This window comes from Sus scrofa, chromosome X, assembly GCF_000003025.6.
Source record: "Sus scrofa isolate TJ Tabasco breed Duroc chromosome X, Sscrofa11.1, whole genome shotgun sequence".
Lineage (NCBI taxonomy): Eukaryota > Metazoa > Chordata > Mammalia > Artiodactyla > Suidae > Sus > Sus scrofa.
In genome coordinates, this window is record NC_010461.5 from 83,470,741 (window position 1) to 83,490,084 (window position 19,344).

The 19,344-nt window shown below is 40.0% G+C and overlaps 1 protein-coding gene across 7 annotated transcripts in view; it reads right to left on the reverse strand.

Moving 5' to 3' along the window:
- The window catches only part of ZMAT1 (zinc finger matrin-type 1), a 162,923-nt gene that overhangs the window by 74,416 nt on the left and 69,163 nt on the right, over window positions 1-19,344 (reverse strand). For all 7 annotated transcript variants that reach the window (XM_021079802.1, XM_021079798.1, XM_021079799.1 and 4 more), the window contains one exon: window positions 3,925-4,088. In XM_021079802.1, coding sequence (XP_020935461.1) covers window positions 3,925-3,961 — 37 coding nt within the window. In that variant the 5' untranslated portion in view covers window positions 3,962-4,088. The remainder of the gene's footprint in view (window positions 1-3,924; window positions 4,089-19,344) is intronic.

Sequence of the window (19,344 nt, forward strand, 5' to 3'; positions counted from 1 at the left end):
TAAAAATGTGGATAAAATGTATGAATTTGTGGATAAAATAAATTATAAAAATTAATACCCCCCCAAATCATTAAAGACTAAAAAGGATAGAAGTTGAGGTAATTAATGAGCTACTATCACAAATATCCAAGTTTCCAGGAATGTTTTCTTTCAGACCATTTAAGAATAAGAATTTCTAACTGCTAATTAAATATTCTAAATTATAAGAGAAAAAATCAAAATGTTATTTAAAGAAAACATAATATAATGATAAAACCTATTGAGGAGGGCCTAAAGAAGAGTCCTGAGAATCCATATTTACGAATGAGGACACAAAAATCCAACATGAAATATTAGCAATCAAATTTGAATTCTCATTAAAAGATGAACATCAAAGGATAAACTGGGATCCATTCAAGAATACAGTGACAGTTCACTTTTGAGTAAAATACAAACACGATCCATTTTATGGCATTAAAAGAGAAAAAACATTTGGGGATAATCTCAGTAGATTCTTCAAATTCCATTGCTAATATGATGAGTTAGACAATGTTTGTTTCATGATGAAATAATATTATCACCATTAGAGTCAGGATTCGGGACGAAGAGCCCCCTTATCAGGACTATTGTTTATCATTATTCTGGAATATTAGATACATCTTTAGAAAAGAATTTGAAAGCTGCTGCCTAAGGTAACTAGGAAAAATTGCCTCAAAACCATCTGCACATAAACAAACTTCCAAGGTGGTACCACCTGATTGCCTTATACTTACAGAACAAAATTTTGTGAAACCAAAGGCTATATTCAGAGCATGCAAGTATTTGGAGAAAGAACTGCAGATAAGTTTGAAAAAACAAAATAGCATTTCACTTAAGTTGTTTAATTTCCATTGGTTGTTTCAAAATAACCATATGTTTTCCCAATTTATTTTGGAATACTGGTCTCATACATTATTGTATTTATATGAGAAGGCATTTTAACATTAACATATTGAATCCACTGGCTACTGTCCATTTGCAAATTCAGAAATAAAACAGAAGTATTGGTACATTAAATTAAAAAGACATCATAATTGGGCTGTGGAATGTCGACTAGGAGTGCAGGGGTTATTGAGACAGATGAAATATGGGAAGAAGAGAGGAAAAATGGAGCTTGACATTGAAGATTGGGAGGGAAAATTAACACATCTTATTGTTAACTTGGTGGCAGAATAAGAAAAGGGAATAAATGAGCGTTAAGAATGGGTGAATGGCGAAACGAGACAAAGTGAAAAATCATATCCTATTGTTGTATTTACTGCAGTAAATAAAAAATTATCAGCATCAAGCCAAGGAATGCAGATTAATATAATAAATATACTGCCCAATTTCTTGAAGAGGACCTATATCAAGGAATTTATTTAAATATATAACAAAGTACCCCTGAACAGCACAAAAATATCTAAATCAACCATTCCAAAAAGCAATGTCCTCTCCAAGCTCACTGGACTAATTAATATTAACATTCTAATTCATTACATTTGATTCTAGTCATTTCCAGTCCATATTCTTCCATTTTTGAAACACAAGTCATACTCAACATCACTAATAATCAGGAAAATGCAAATCAAAACCACAATGAGATGTCACTTCACATGTGTTAGAATGGCTATTATCAAAAAGACAAGAAGTAACAAACGTTGGCGAGGTTGTAGAGGAAAGGGAACTTTTGTGCACTGTTGGTATGAATGTAAACTGGTTTAGCCACTATGGAGAACAGAATGGAGATTCCTTGAGAAATTAAAAACAGAACTACCATATGAGACAGCAATCCCATTTCTGGTATATATTAAAAGAAATGAAAACAGGATATCAAAGTGATACTTGCACTCTCATGTTCCTCACGGCATTATTCACAATAGCTAAGATATGGTAACAACTTAAGTGTTCACTGATGAGTGGATAAAGATGTGAGATACACACACACACACACACACACACACATAGACACACACACATATATATAACATTTGGCCATGAGAAAGAATGAAATCCTTCCATTCGTGACAACATGAATGGACCTTAAGGCCACTGCACTTAGTGAAGCAGGTAGACAGAGAGAGAAATACTGTATGATATCACTTATATGTAGAAGCTTAAAAATTATATAAATAAATATATATGCAAAACAGAAACAGATTCATAGATATAGAAAACAAATTTGTGGTTATCAAAGAGGAGAGGGAAGGTAGGAGGGACAAATTAGGTATATGAGATTAAGAAATACAGACTACTATGTACAAAATAGATAAACAATGACATATTGTATAGCACAGGGAATTATACCCATTAACTTCTAAAAGCTTATAATGAAGCATGATTTGCAAAAATATTCAATCACTATGCTGTGAAAACATAAAGCAAAATGTTTTATTAAAAAAGAATAAAAGATGGGGGAGTTCCCCACTGTGGCCCAGTGTTAATGAATCTGATTAGTATCCATGAGGACGTGGGTTCGATCCCTGAACTCTCTCAGTGGGTTAAGGATCAGGTACTGCCATGAGCTATGGTGTAGGTTCCTGACATGGCTCGGATCTGGTGTTGCTGTGGCTGTGGCATAGGCCAGCAGCTGCAACACCGGTTCGACCCCTAGCCTGGGAACTTCCATATGCTGTGAGTTCTTCCCTAAAAAGACAAAAAAAAAAAAAAAAGAATAAAAGATGGACTGTGAGGAGAAGGTGATGAGTACAACTATAGAAGGATAGCATGGGAGATCCTTGTAGTGATAGAACAGTTCCGTATCATGATTGTGGTGATGGTTACATAAATCTACCCATATGGTTAAACTGCATAGAATTATACACACAATTACAAATGATTGCATGTAATGATCTGAAATTCCACTTCCCAGTTTTGATATTGTACTAATTAGTTAGATGTTACTATTGGAAGAAACTGGTAAAAGGGTACACAGTACTTCTCTGCATATTTTTACAACTTCTTGTGAATGTATTATTTCAAAATAAAAACTTCTTTTAATGAAGAAAAGTAAATGAGGAGACAGCAGAGTAGTTGGTCCTGTGGGAGTGAGTAGGAATGACCAGGAGCAGAATGTTGAAGTCTAAGTGGGGTGACGAGGGTTTCTACATGAAGGGGGCAATGACTTCAGCCTGGTACAATGTGTCAGAGCCCAGAAAAGATGGCAGTGGCTGCAACCCTGCCAGTGTGTTGGATTTGGGACAGTGTGGGATATCTGGCCATGTTTAGGGCAGCACCAATGGCAGCCATATGTGTGGTGTTTGAAGTCTGAATGCTGTGAGGAGAAGGGATTGTTACAAGGGTCAATCAATGAAGATAATGTGATCTAGCCAGAACTGTGGCTTTCAGACTTTGGTGTTCATTTCTTTTTCCTTTTTTTTTTTTTCCTTTTTGGCCACGCCTGCAGCATGTGGAAGTTTCTAGGCCAGGTATCAAATTCCATGCCACAGCACCCGAGATGCCGCAGTGACAAAAGGGGATCCTTCACCCACTGGGCCACAAGGGAAATTTCTGGTGTTCAAGAATGTCTTAGAGAGAGGGGACAGAAACTCAAGACTGCACATACATTACTCTGCACTCAACAAATTGGTCACCTGTGACACACAAAGGGACCTGTCAGTGCGACTGAATTTTAGGACTCAAATTCCATCATTTTTGTCCTGAGTGGAGTTGTCTGGACTAAAGGAAGAACTTCTTTTCACAGCCTACAGCTGGCTAGGGATGCAGCAAAACCTGCATAATCCTCCCAGGCTCCACGTCCCAAGGTCCTCAGCTCTTTGCACTCTCAGGCTTTCTCATGTCCTACTGGTAAGAGAGACAGCCAAGGCCTCTTCTCAAAAATGCAGACTCAGTCATCAAAACACTGCACCCCTGTTAAAAACAATGCTCCTAATGAAACACCCACATGGGCAATCTGGGGATACTTACAGGATTGTCTATGAAGGTCACTCTTCCTTGCGGCCATTCTCAATTCCTATGTATGTAGTAATCCCCACAAGATTTTGTAAAAATGCAGCAGTGGCACAGATAATGCTCCTTCAGAAGTGGATGAGGTGAAACTTGAAGGAAAAATGCCTGCGTGACTCCAGTTCCTAAACAACGATAAAGTCCATTCTGTCAGATTCTGGAAGATATGTATATATGCATGTATGTGTATATATAGATATTTATATATATATCTATATATACACACACATATATACACATACATATATAATTTATGTAGATATGTAAATCTTATACATATAAATTAAGCCTGGTTCATCAGAGAATAAGCTTATACTTAACCAAAATATCAAGCTACAAGCCCAGAAAATAGAAATGACAAGCGTTCTGTGATACAGATTTCGTTTTTGCTTTGTTAGGCAATGTATAAGCAGTGAATCCCAAAAAGAGAAAATAATTGCTTAAGTTGATTGTAGCACTTGTTTTGGAAACTTTTTTTTGTTTGTTTTGTTTTGTTTTGTTTTGTTTTTTGCTTTTTAGGACTGCACCTGCGGCATATGGAAGTTCCCAGGCTAGGGGTTGAATTGGAGCTATAGCTGCTGGTCTAGGTCACACCAACAGCAATGCCAGTTCCAGGCTGCATCTGAGACCTACACCACAGCTCAGGGCAATACGAGATCTTTAACCAACTGAGCGAGGCCAGGGATCAAACCTGCAAACTCATGGATCCTAGTCAGGTTCGTTAACCACTGAACCATGAAGGGAACTTCCTTATTGTGGTTTTTAACTTTTTTTTTAAGATTCTGTTGATATGCAGCTCCCTTGTGGTTGAGTTACTTGGCAATAAGTCAAATAGAAAAAAAAAACATGTTTATCTCAGCACATGTGAAAAATTGATTTGCTAATGTTCAATATTTTATGCTAATTAAATACCCTTAGAAAACTGGATATTTAAAATAATTCTCTAACTTGATAATCAGTTCTAAAGGGAAAAAACAGCCCCAACATCAATTGTCACACATAGTGTCCCTGACATTAGGAGCAATGTACCCAATATTAGTGTGATTACTCTGGAATATTAGCCAATGCATCTAGGCAAGAAAAGGAAATACAGAAATGATGACGCAAAATGGCACTTTCAAGCTGTATTCACTGCATGCCTAGAAAACCCCTTTTACTGGGATAAAGCAGAAATAACAGATGCAGGCTAATAAAACATTACTTCACAGAGTTAAAGAGCTTCAACTCTACCCACAATTCAGACGAAAACCGTTGAGTAAAATGAGTATTTCTAAAATCATTAAAGTCTGAAAAGGAATGTAAAAGGTTTAAACAAATGAACCCGATTCTAGACAAAGAAAAACTCAGGATTGAAAAAATCAAAATTCACATCTATTAGCTAAAGAATTTTAAATTTCCCATAGAACATTAAGCGTGTGTGTGTGTGTGCCTATGAGGTAAAGTTAAATTAAGAATAAGGAAACTTTTGATACAAGGAAAGGAAATTTCAATAATCAATCAGAATAAGCTTCAATGGGTTTTAGAACCTAACAAAAATTATCTTTATTACTATGAAGAAAAAAAAGTTCTGCAGACATATAAATTATTCCCAACTTTACTACTGAAGCAAATCCTGGTTTGTTAAGTAGGGTCTGGGTGGTAAAATATATATGCAACATAAGCATATACAAATTTCAACAAGAAAAACTCTAAGCAGACTTAAGACTCATTGGTACAGAAAATTCTGCACTACATGAGGAATAAAATATTTTCTCTTAAAAACAACAAGGTAGGAAATTAGTGAATTATTTAAATCAAGGTAATCCCAAGAACAAGCGAGAGAATTCCAAAATGAAAAAAACCACAGTAATTGACCACATCTCACTTTTTGTGGCTCCGAAAAGGGCTGTCGGTTTCCGCAGAGTCCCTTATCCTACCTCCAAGATTTACTTAGAGCTTGGTGTCGCGCTGGGGTTCTCGGAAATGCTTACTGGAGCCAGTTCTCTAGCAGCAGAAGATTCACAGATGTCCAGCCCTTCCTAGAGGGTAGCATCCAGTGTCTGCTCTAAAGGCATACGGCCTCGTAAAAGCATACGGCCTCGTAAAAGCTTTCTTTGTTGGGAATCCACTTTTGAAACTCGTATAAGTAGTTATGACAACTCTTTTGGCTACCTCTTTTCTTCTTACTTTTCCTATTCTTGGATTCGAACTAGTCTTGTGTTTTGTGAAGCCCTATGGCACGATATACCAGACCTGAGACTGTCTTAGAAGCAAAGGGGTAGGCTCTGGAACACTGAGACAAGATTCAAAAGAGGCAGTGGGTTAACCCCAAACCTGATTGGATTAAAAGCAACAGTAGGGATTAACGTTAATAAGACTCTCCAGAGGTGAGGTGGCAGCAATGAGAACAAAAGGCTATTAGTAAAGTAGCTGAATGTGGCCCCCAGCAAGCCTACTTTGAAAAATTCTACCTAGAGCGCACCTACATTTTGTAGATTTCAGTTTCAGAGGTTTTCAAGCTTTTGTTTACCACTAAGCACATTCAGGAAAGCTTTTTTTTTTTTTTTTTTTTTTTTTTTTTTTTAGGGTGTCACCCGCAGCATACAGAGGTTTCCAGGCCGCAGCCACAGCAATGCTGGATCCGAGCAGTGCCTGTGATCTACCCCACAGCTCACAGCAATGCCAGATCCTTAACCCACTGAGTGAGGCCAGGGATCAAACCCACAACCTCAGGTCTACTAGTTAACCACTGAGCCAAGTGTAACTCCAGGAAACATTTTTTTTTTTTTTTGTCTTTTTGCCATTTCTTGGGCCGATCCTGTGGCATATGGAGGTTCCCAGGCTAGGGGTCTAATCGGAGCTGTAGCCACCGGCCTACGCCAGAGCCACAGCAACGCGGGATCCGAGCCGCGTCTGCAACCTACACCACAGCTCACAGCAACGCCAGATCGTTAACCCACTGAGCAAGGGCAGGGACCGAACCCGCAACCTCATGGTTCCTAGTCGGATTCGTTAACCACTGCGCCGCGAGGGGAACTCCCCAGGAAACATTTTTTAAAGAGACCCAGGCAAGATAGAGAAATACATATTGCACTAAATGCTGAGCAAAATATTGAAACGGCATGATCAACGAACTCTGAGATTAATCTTCTAACTCATTACATTTTATTCTGTCACTTTATTTTCTCTCCTATTGTGCTCCCCCCGTCCCCGCCCTCATACGCTATTCCTAGCAAATGTTTCCAGACCTGTGGTAAGGGCGGCAGTGGGGGGTGGGGGGACCGTGTTGGGGGGACCCCCGGGGACCCACCCACAGCAGACCAATCAGAGTAGGGCTCACTGCACTGTTCAGAGGCTCAGCCAATGAAACACTTGATCCTTCCCTACTGCCGGACACAGTGAATCCTCAGAATAGGTTCGAGGTACAAGTGAAGCAGTAGGATACCTTGTGGAATTTTCCACCCTGGAGACTGAAAAGAAACCTTGTTAGTTTATTGGCTTGCTTTTTTGTTAGTTTCTTTATAGAGATTTAAGATTGCGCACCTAGGATTACTAGTGGAAGTGATCCATGTTTCTTGGAGCAAGAGATTAATGTGAGATCAGAAAGGAGAAAGTTCTTACTAGCGAAAGAGGAGGAGGGGACGCAACAGAGAATGGCACTGGAGCCTCGACTCCAATCCTTGGGTTCCTACCAGTTTCTGCAGTTCTCCTTCAGTGAAAGGACCCTGCCACACACGTCCCCTCCCACTCCACTGAATCTTAAGCTCCAGGGTCTGGGGCGGCGGTTACTGCCAGCTCCTCACTTTTTTCTCCTTTAGTTATCCCCTTAGTTCTAGTCCAGGACAGAAAAGCTTGAGATGAATATGGAATTATCCATTTCTAATCATGTCACCACCCATTGCGGAATGGTAGAGATTCAGGGATATACGTATAGATGAAAAGAGCTTCGGAAAGCCATCCTTACAATGATGTCATTTACCTTCCCTCAAGTTTCCTTAATATTTCTAAAGGGTATGTCTCCAGTGCTTTTGGGGGTATGAAGGTAATACCATATATGGATGTAAACATTTCAGTTTACCAAGAGAATGTAAAATGTAGATGATGAGAAAACACACTCCGCTCCCATATTCTCATTTTCCAGTGATAACGATCACTGCTTATAAGAGTTTGGTAAGATTTGCTTGCATATGTGTACAAATAATTTGGGGTTATTAGTTGTAAGCAGAAACATTATGTGGCATCTTCAAGACAGTCCCTTGGTGGCATGTGCCACTGCCTCTTTTTCTCCCTTTCCTCCATCCTTATGAGGTGGATGAGATCACTTCAACTATGAGGAGGAGGGCCACAAACCACGTGTGAGTGTAGTGAGTTTCAAGTGGTCAAGCAATTCCTATATAGCAGAAGCTACTGAAGCTGCTATGTCGGCTGGGTACACTTTCAAAGACTTGGCAAGAAGACAAGGAGATAAGACAACTGTCTAAATGGATTTAGATCGTCTTTTACTTCTAGCACAGCAAGTGTCAGGAAGCTTCATGTTCACATTGTTTTCCTTGGCCCATGGGGATGATGCAGAGCAGCCAGGTTGGTACTATATACCCGGTGAATCTTCACCACAGCTAAGGAACACTAAGCTTAGGAACACCCCAGCTTTATAAGGAAACTTCCAGCAAATCCAACCAATCTCTGCCCTGCAGAGAGGCATAACCTTTACTGTCCTGTCCAGGAATCAAATCTGTCCTCAGGAGTTCCCATCGTGGCACAGCAGAAATGAATCCAACTAGGAACCATGAGGTTGCAGGTTCGATCCCTTGTCTCACTCAGTGGGTTTAGGATCTGGTGTTGCGGTGGCTATGGTGTAGGTTGGCAGCTGTAGCTCTCATTCGACCCCTAGCCTAGGAACCTCCATATGCCACGAGTGCGGCCCTACAAAGCAAAACAAAAACAAAAACCCAGGAAACAAATCTGTCCTCTGACCTGGAGTCAGATACTATCTTGTATTCCAAGGCTGTTTGCTCTGACAACAACTTTGAAAGGATACTTCTAGACAAAAGCTGTCATCAGACATGTAGAAATGCCATAAAGAATTGCCTCCCAGCTGTGAATGCAGGAAGCTTGGGTCACTAGCCACTTCATGAAACCAATAGAACATCCTTGGATTACTTCTAGATTTTTTTTAATGGAAGATGGTTAGCTTGTGCAATTAAACCACTGTTCATTCGGTCTTTCTATCAGAAATATCTGAACCTACCCTTAGCCAAAACATGAATTTTAAAGTGTACCTATACACAGAATGCAACAAGATATTCTAAGCTCACTTTGCGGCTTCCCTCCTCTCTCTGCAACTTCTCTGAGCTGAGCAATTTGGACCATTATGATGGTAAAACATAGGTAATATATTAATCCTTCAGCTATGGACTGAATATGTCCCCCTGAAAATTCATATGTTGAAATTCTAATTCCCAATGTGAAGGTATTAAGAGTTGTGTCCTTTGGAAGGCGATTAGGTCTTGAGGGGTATAGCTCTCATGAATGGAATTAGTGGACTTATAGACCCTAGAGAGTTCCCTTGCTCTTTCTACCATGTGAAGACATAGTGAGAAGACATGTATCTTTGTTTGTAATAGAAATGTGGTAATGGAACTAAATTTTTATCACTATGGTGCCAGTGAAAAAATTGGGGGGCATCCATAATGATGAATCACTACAGTGATGTTAAAAAAATGAAATTTTACTCTAAAATAAGTTTATCCTAAAAATGTATTTTAAAAATATATTTACATGGAAATGTGGTGATATTACGTGCAGTTTACAAAGATTATAAGTGTCAGAGATCCATTTTTTTGCTTATATAGGTCTCTATTCATAGGTCTCAAAAGATAAAAATAAAAACGATCTTTTTGTTCTTCCTATGTAAAGCTTTCTCTTCAGCATAATAAGAGGCTACACTTTCTGCCTGGAGGCAGTCAGTATTCTGGCACACTGGCAATACACCCGTCTTTCTATTCAGACTTCCAAAAGCTCTGAGCGGTTGGTTTCGGAAGTAGCCCCTTCCTCCCGCCTTCCAGTTCAAGCTGCAGTTTAGGCTTCTGTCGCAAGGTGACACCAACATTATCTCTATTTTAAAATTTCTCTGCCAAGAAATTTATTCAAGGAGCGAAAATATGCAATAACCTCCTTTAAAACCCAGGCTTTGGAACCAATGTACAGAATGATTCTATCTCTCTAGGGCCTGCATACCACGTAACAGCACCGTGGCAGTCGCCAGCAGACAAGAAAAGAGCCGTGTAGAGCAAGGCAAGGGGTATCAGAGAGGATGAATTGCTAAGCCGGTCTGGGAAGCTCTGTCCTGTGTTCTCAACAGGGGATACCAGACAGCGGGTAGGGGACAGATCTGTTGTCTGTCTTCTTACAGGTGAGAAGCCTGTAGGGGTCGGATAATAGAGGATGAACAGCCTGCTCTCTGAGAGGGACCCCTCTACAGTGTGGACAAGACAACCTACACTGATGAAGGAAGAGATACATCAATGAACACGAAGAAGACTTGGGGTCCACAGCAAATGCAAATGCTTTCATATACATATGACTTTTCCAAAAAGAATTAGTATTGTAATAAACAAACCTTTGATAGCATTTTTTTTTTCGTGAAATGTATTCCTTTCCTTAAAAAAGAAAAGTGACTATGGCTGCCCTCCGGTGGCCAGATTCAGGATTGCAGTTCCAAGAAGCTCAGACCAGGGTGCTCAGCAAAGAGGAAGGAGAGGAGGTGGGATCTTGGCTTAGTGTCTCAGCCTGAAATTTTTCTAGAATTTTGCACCTACTGTGAGCAGTCTCTCTGCATCCATCATTTTCTGAAATGTCTGAACCTGAGATTGGATGCCCAGCCCTGTTCTAAACTAAAGAGAAAGCTGCATTTGTGAGTATGTGAGTGTTCAAGGACTCCCAGGTCTCTTGGCAGAAGGGGCAGGATTTTATCTCTGTCATCTTCATCACCCACAGGGGCTTGTGAGTGAGTACTCCCATGAGTGCTTCCTCCAATATGAACTTTCTTGTTTCTCTTCTCACATGTGCTCATCCATGTCTTTCTGTACCCAGAGCTCCACAACTAGAAGAAGTGATGTATTAAAAAGAAACTACATGCCATTTCAAGGGTGACAGTTCAGACATGGAGTATAATAGGAAGAGTAAATGGGAGGGGTCACTCTTCTAGAGGATAAGACAGGCACAAAACCAGTCCAGAAATCTCCCACTTTGACCCATGACCCAGTGAAAATCTAAAGGACAGTGTATTTTGAAACTCCTGATTCTTGCCCTTGAGGATTAGCAAGAATCAAAGCAATCCAAAAAGTTGCCTTATCCTTCACTCTGAACATGCCAGCACTTGTTCAAAAAGAACTGGGAACTCTACTCTGAGTAATACTTGACATTTTGGCTTCAGCACTATCATTTTATTTTTCTTTCCAAATATGCCTTTTCATTTGGGAGAAAAACATGTAAAAAATTGAGCCCACATGAGTCAGCACCAGAATTGCAGCTCTGAAAATCTCAGACCAGGAATCTAGTAAAGGATGTGAGTGTGAGAGAACCCATCTTGCTTGATTAGAATAGCAGAGTTTTCTGGAATTTCCACCCATTGGTGACAATCCCTCTAAATCCATGACTTTCAAAGATATTTGATGTTTAAGCTCCAGACATGAAATACAGCCCTGATGAGAAAGCTGCATATGTGAGCATGTCAATATTTGAGGTGAAAGTTTAAGATATAGAAACATAAATAGACAAGTGCCCACAAATGTGCGCGTGCGCGCGCACGCACACGCGCGCGCGCGCGCACACACACACACACACACATAGATTCAGAGAAATCTCCACCATAGAAACAGACACAGAAAAATAACCACACATAAATGCCTGTTTTCAAATAAATTTGTTAAATTTGCTTCTTTTCCCCATAAAATTCACTTTCAATATAGTTCCAAAGCAATAACATCATGAGTCCATTTCTTTTGTTTTGAATTTTTATCCCAATAATTTTCCTAATTACAATGGTTCATGCAATATAGAATGTATATTGATTAAATAAAATTATCCTGTATCCTCCACCGGCCTAATCTCCATCCCCCAAGCTAATGTTGTCCATTATGTGCAGATTGGTGCATTGCTCCAGATGTGTTTGTATTCCCTGTAAATGCTATATTAACTTGTATTTAGAAATACACAAATATGCATTCGCATCCACATATTCTTTTTTATATTGGAATCTCATCCATATTCTCAGGATTTTAACTTGCATTTCATTAGCTAATGTGTTTTGGAATATTCAGATATTTATTGGGCATGAATATTGATTATTCTTTAAATGGATGCTCTGGGTTTGTTTTGTTTTTGTTTGTTGTTTTTTGGGGGTTTATTTTTTGCTTTTTAGGGCCACATCCGAGGCATATGGAAGTTCCCAGGCTAGGGGTTGAATCCGAGCTGCAGCTGCCAGCCTGTGCCACAGCCACAGCAACAGCAATGCAGGATCCGAGCCGAGTCTATGAACTACACCATAACTCACAGCAATGCCAGATCACTGACCCACTAAGTGAGGCCAGGGATGGAACCCACATCCTCATGGATACTAGTTGGATTCATTTTCATTGTGTCACAACAATGGGAACTCCCTGGATATTCTGTTCTTATCATCTGCCTCTCTTTCCCTGTTTAATAGTAAACATGCTTTAAAAAGTGTTGATATGAACACTACTTTGGTTTTTTTTTGTTTTTTTGTTTGTTTGTTTTTTAGGGCCACACTTGAGACATATGGAGGTTCCCAGGCTAGAGGTCCAATCAGAGCTACAGCTGCCGGCCTATGCCACAGCCACAGCAACACCAGATCCAAGCTTCATCTGCGACCTACACCACAGCTCATGGCAATGCCAGATCCTTAATCCATTGATCGAGGCCAGGGATCAAACCTGCAACCTCATGGTTCCTAGTCAGATTTGTTTCTGCTGTGCCACAACAGGAACTCCCAACAGGTATTTTCTCTTGGATTTTCAGTCAACTATTATATTGCCAAACAGAACATGTTTAAAATTTTTTCATTAATTTGTTGGTTTTAAAACAATATAGATCATTGGGGAGTTCCGGTTGTGGCACAGTGGCAATGAACCCCGCCAGTATCCCTGAGGACTCAGGTTTGATCACTGGCTTTGCTCATTGGATTAAGGATCCTGCGTTGCCATGAGCTGTGGTGTAGGTTGAAGAAACAGTTGCTGTGGTTGTGGCATAAGCCGGCAGCTGCAGCTCTGATTCGATCACTAGCCTGGGAACTTCCATATACTATAGATGCTGCCCTGAAAAGAAAAACTAAAACTTCATTGTAATAGAAGTTGAGCAATACCTTAGCAATCACTGATTGCCCCAGATCAGAGCATTCCGAGCCCTGGAGTCTTCAGAATGCAATGGAAGAGCTTTAGAGTACTTCCAGCTTTAACTACTGCACAAGCATTTACAAAGCTGTTTCCCTGATTTATTTAATTATGTCCTAACTGCTATAATTTGATCTGAATAATGGGAATAATCATTGGTGGCATGAATAGCAGTTAAGATTAAGGCAGATAAAATGTTAAATACCTTGCTTAAAGGAGTGTTGTTAGCTTTTTTTTTCTTTCTCTCCTGATTTTCTTTCAGGAAAAAACAATATTTCTGTTTGTGCCTGAGCCCCACCTTGTCCCTCAGCCCCATATCTTGGCCTCTTGGACCAAAGGACAAAGTTCTGTCTCCACTGCCACCTTCATCACCCAAGTGGTATTTAAAGTTTAGTCCCAAGCCAAAAAGCTCGTTGTCTAAAACTGCGGGTCCTGAGTGTTCTGTGGAGAAGGCAAGAAATAGAGACCCTCCAGTCAACTATAGATGTTTGATCCTGCAGAGTGTGACCCTTTCAGAACTTGAGCTTCATTATCTGTAAATTCAGAAATGAGGTTATCTTCTTCACAGATATGCTGTGAATAGCAAATGTTAAAATTAAGGAAGTAGAACTGAGCAGAGCCCTGTGCCCCTATCCCCAAGAACAAAGGCATCTCCATGTCTCCTGCCTTTGTTTTTTTTTTTTTTTAAAGGAAATCTGAACTCCCTGAGTCACAAAGGAGCAGGCTCAGGCAGCTAATGGTTAGGACAACAGAGTCACAGACTCAGGGTCTGAGGCACACTCCTGAGTTGTTTCACAGACACTGTAACTGCCACCAGAAGGAGAAAGGCTGACTGCATAATGACCACACTGCAGCCATGACATAAATTACTCCATGTTGAACAGTACTGAGTCTATGGCCAGTACAGTTCCAAGAACTGGCTTTAAGAGAATGGGATTAACACTATTGCTCATAATAATCTATGGGCATTAAAATAATTATAGTTTGATCTGCCTTTATATGTAAACGGACGACTATCACTGTCATCAAAGAGATGCTACAGACCCATGTCAACATCTCCCACTCTACTAATATGGTGCACTGTGTCAACATGAAGTTATAGAAGACAGACCTTCTCCCGTGATCCCTTAGAAATGGAATGATGTTCTAAGTGGGGACCTTGGAGCAGCTTTTGGCAGGAAAGAGCTCTTTGCAGGAAAGCGCTCGCTGCAGGAGGCCCCTTTGTCTTGTCACTAACCTTAAACTAGGCACCCCCTGCTCTATTCATCTCCCACCCTAGCACACCTTTCACATCTTCTGATCACACAATACCTTGCCTAACCTATTTGTTCTTTCTGTAGATCAAAGAAGTTGGAAGGAAGGATAAATAATTAACAGATGACCACATCTCTTCCCTATCTTCCCCTTTGGTAATCTCTAACAAGATAGCATCTAAAGAAAAATCACAAGAAGTTAGCAAGCCTGCATACAGTGGGGGATAGTGATGACTATGACACCCCCATCATGATTAACTGAGATTACTTCCCTTCTTCCCTTTAAAAACTTTCAGAATCTTCAGAGGTGATTTTGGGGAACATTGAGTCCACCATCTCCCCAGACTGTGGGCATTCTGATGAAAAGCAACTTGCCTTTCTACCTACATTTATCTCTCTCACACACTGATTTTTGAGCAGAAAATAGCTGGACTTGATTTGGTAACAGAAACCTGGGTGCTATATAATAGGATTTCAATAAATACTTATTCTTTCCCCACCCTGCCTCCTGTTTCTCCTGAAAGAAAAGACTTTGACCTCAAACAGAAGGCATAGCTATCAGAGATAGCATCTAGAATGTAGCATCAGAAAGTCAAACACATACACACTTTTACATACATGAGCTTTGGTGCCACTTCTGTGTTTTAGGATATAATCTCTGATTGAGTACAGGTAATAGAAGAAAACCATCATCCCTTTTTTGTTTAATCCCATGTGAAATTCTTTCCTAGTTTCTTTAAAGAAAGTCTTTTAAGTGCATTAAGAGTGTAAATCTCGGAGTTCCGGTCGCGGCGCAGTAGTTAACGAATCCGACTAGGAACCATGAGGTTGCGGGTTCGGTCCCTGCCCTTGCTCAGTGGGTTAACGATCCAGCATTGCCGTGAGCTGTGGTGTAGGTTGCAGACGCGGCTCGGATCCCGCGTTGCTGTGGCTCTGGCGTAGGCCGGTGGCTACAGCTCCGATTAGACCCCTAGCCTGGGAACCTCCATATGCCGCGGGAGCGACCCAAGAAATAGCAACAACAACAACAAAAAGACAAAAAAAAAAAAAAAAAAGAGTGTAAATCTCATGTTAAATGTCCTTTCCTGGTTTCTGTACCTTGTAGGCTGAATGGGAGAAAAGCAGATCCCCATTGAACTCTACTTAGAAGAGACATTTGAGGGGAACAACACCTCATAAAGGATCTGCAGAACAGAGGAATGGAGCCAGGATACTTGGGCCCCAAGATCCTCAGGCAGGCCCATCACTGACCACACAACCTTGGTTGAGTCACTTCTCCTGGGCTGGCCTCAGCCCTAATACAGAGTCATACTCACTATCACCTTGTGGTCAGTGTTGTGGGCTCTAGAGTCTGATAAACTGGAGTCTGAACCAAGACACCATTATTTGATAGTTGCATGATATCTAGCAAGACCTCCTTTTGTTCCAAGCCCCCATATTATCATTTCTAAAATGGGGATGAGGAGCTCCCATCGTGGCTCAGCAGAAACGAATCTGACTAGTATTCATGAGGACGCAGGTTTGATCCCTGGCCTTGCTCAGTGGGTTAAGGATCTGTCATTGCCGTGAGCCGTGGTGTAGGTCGCTGACACAGCTCAGACCTGGCGTTGCTGTGGCTATGGCGTAGACTGGCAGCTTTGGCTCCAATTTGACCCCTATCTTGGGAACCTCCCAAGAAAGACAAAATAAAATGGGGATTAGAATGGTACTTACTCCATATGCCTATAGTGAAGCGTAAATGAGATAATACTTGAAAAACATTAAGTATGGTAACTGATACTTTGTAAATGATCAGTAAACATTCACTTATTTAACAATACTATTATTATTAGACTTTCCAACCATTAACAGGAAGCATAATATGGGTGGATTTACTGTATTGCATATATGCGTGCAGTGTCTGTGATGGTGCTTCCCATCCGATATGTTGTTGAAAAAATGGGGCTAGATAAACTGCAAACTATTCTCCCCAAAGTAAAATTAGACACACATGAATCTCCAAACATTATCAGATTCATCTACATTGTAATTGCTGTAACCTTTGTTCATTCACTTTCACTGGTATATTGTAATCCACTGTGTGATTACATCCTGATTTATTTATTCATAGTAATCTGTTCATGAATATTAGGATTGTTTTCAAATTTGTGCTTGTTAAAAAGAGTGGTACAGAAGTCGTACTTGTACAGGTCTCCTTGGGCGCACCTGGCAGGAATTCTGGGTACATATTTGTGGGTTCATTTGAGGTGTTATCAGATAGGTACAAACTGCTAGACATGACTAAATTGCTCTGGAGAGTTGATGTACCAGGTTACAATCCAACCAGTTGTGGATGGGAGTTCCCATTGCTCTATATTGTCCATATAAAGAGAAGGCTAAGTGCCTGATTCCAAACACAGGCCTTTGAGTTAAGCATATGGGGTTTACGATAGAAGCTCTTATCTTAGTAACTGTGTGGCCCTGGAACATGTACTTAACATCCCTGACCCTCAGTCTTATAATATGTAAAAGCATATTCTAATACCAAACAATATCTGGAACATATAGACTGGCAGCAAATATATGTTTTCTTCCCATTCCATCCTTCCTTTCTTTGAGATATTATTCTTACCTCGATGTTATTACTGTCTTAGAGAACATTTCTGAGTGTTATAAAAGAAAGGAAAATAAACATATTGCTGTATATTATGTAACAGATTCAGGGGCATCTCTGTTATATAGAATGTTACAGATTGAGTTATCTGATGGAATTAGGGTGGGGGGTAGTGCTGCTCTTTCCTATTGAATTGGGGTTCATTGGGGCCTAGTAGATTCACTTATATGTCATTTAGTATATTTGGATCATTGTGTTCAGGACCTCCATTTCCTTGTTGATCTTATGCCTAACTTTTCTATTCATTATGGAGAGTATGATATTGAAGTCTTCAAATTATTGTAGAATTATCTAGTTCTCTCTCCATTTTAGACTTCTCTTCCATGTGTGTTTTAGCTTCCTACTGCTGCTGTAGCAATTATTACAATTTTAGTGGCTTACAATAACACAGGTTTATTACTTTATGGTTTTGGTGGTCAGATGATTGAAATCAGTTTCACTGGGCTAAAATCAAGGTTTTGGTAGGGCTTTTTTCCTTTGAAGACTGTAGGAGAGAACTTGTTTCTTGCTTTCTCCAGCTTCTAGGGGCTGTTGCCATTCCTTGGCTTGTAGCCGCATCACACTGACTTCTGCTTCTATTGCCACATTTCCTTTTTTGACTCTCCTCCTTTCTTTTAGGAGGACTATTGTTGTTACAAATTGGACCCATCTAGATAATCCATGATAATATTCACATCTCAGAATCCTTGACTAATCACATCTAAAAAGTCCCTTTTGCCGTATGAGGTAATATGGTCACAGATTTTAGATATTATGACGTGGCCATCTTTGGAGAGACAATTATTCTACCTCTGATGATGTAGTTTGAGGCTGTCGTTAGGTATGCATATGTCTATAATTGTTATATCTTGTATTTACCCTTTTATCGTTATAAAATGTAACTTTTATCTCTTTTTTGTTGTTGTTGTTGTTTTTTAGGGCTGCACCTGAGGCGTATGGAGGTTCTCAGGCTAGGGCTAGAATCGGAGTTACAGCTGCTGGCCTAGGCTACAGCCGCAGCAACACGGGATCTGAGCTTCATCTGTGGCCTTACTGCACAGCTCACAGCAACGCCAGATCCTTAACCCACTGAGCGAGGCCAGGGACCGAACCCACAACCCCATGGTTCCTAGTCAGATTCGTTAACCACTGAGCCATGACAGGAACTCCAAAATGTACCTTTTACCTCTAGTAACATTTTTGTGTGTATTTTGAGTCTATTTTATCTGTTATTTGTATAGCCATGCCACCTCTTATAGTTGCTCTTTGTGTATTTTTTTCTATCCATTTACACAAATCTATTTGTATTTTTGAATCTGAATGTATCTTTATAGGCGGTATATTATTGGATTGCCTTTTGTAACAAATCTGACAATCTCTTATTTTGATTGGGTTGTTTAATTCATTCATATTTAATGTTATTATAAATATGGTCGGATTTGTGTCTGACAACTTACTTTTTTTTTCTTCGGTTGCACCAGCAGCACATGCAAGTTCCCAGGCTAGGGGTTGATTTGGAGCTGCAGCTGCCAGCCCACGCCACAGCCACAGCAACACCATATCCCAGCCTCATCTGTGACCTACCATGGCTCATGACAACACTGGATCCTTAACCCACTGTGTAAGGCCAGGGATCAACCCCACATCATCATGGATACTAGTTGGATTCACAACCCACTGAGCCACCACAGGAACGCCTCTGGCAGCTTACTTTTGATTTATTTATGTCTCATATCTTTTTTATTCTTCTGTTCCTCTTTCATTTTTTTTCTTTTATATTAAGTGATTGTTTTCAATATTCAAATATTTCAATATCCAAATACTTTTGATATTCAGATATTTCATTAGAGGACTACTTTGATTCCTCTAATAATTTTGTCACCATTTTTTAGTTATCTTCTTAATGGTTGATATAGGGCTTGAACAATTCATCTTAGCAGAATTTACTTTAGATTTGTACTAATTTCAGTGAGATATAAGAACATCACTCCCCATGGCTATATTTCCCCCCTCTACTTTCTGTGTAATTATTGTTATATATATTGCCTATGTGTGGGTGTGTGTATACTTATATATATAACAAATACAACAATATATTGTTATGATG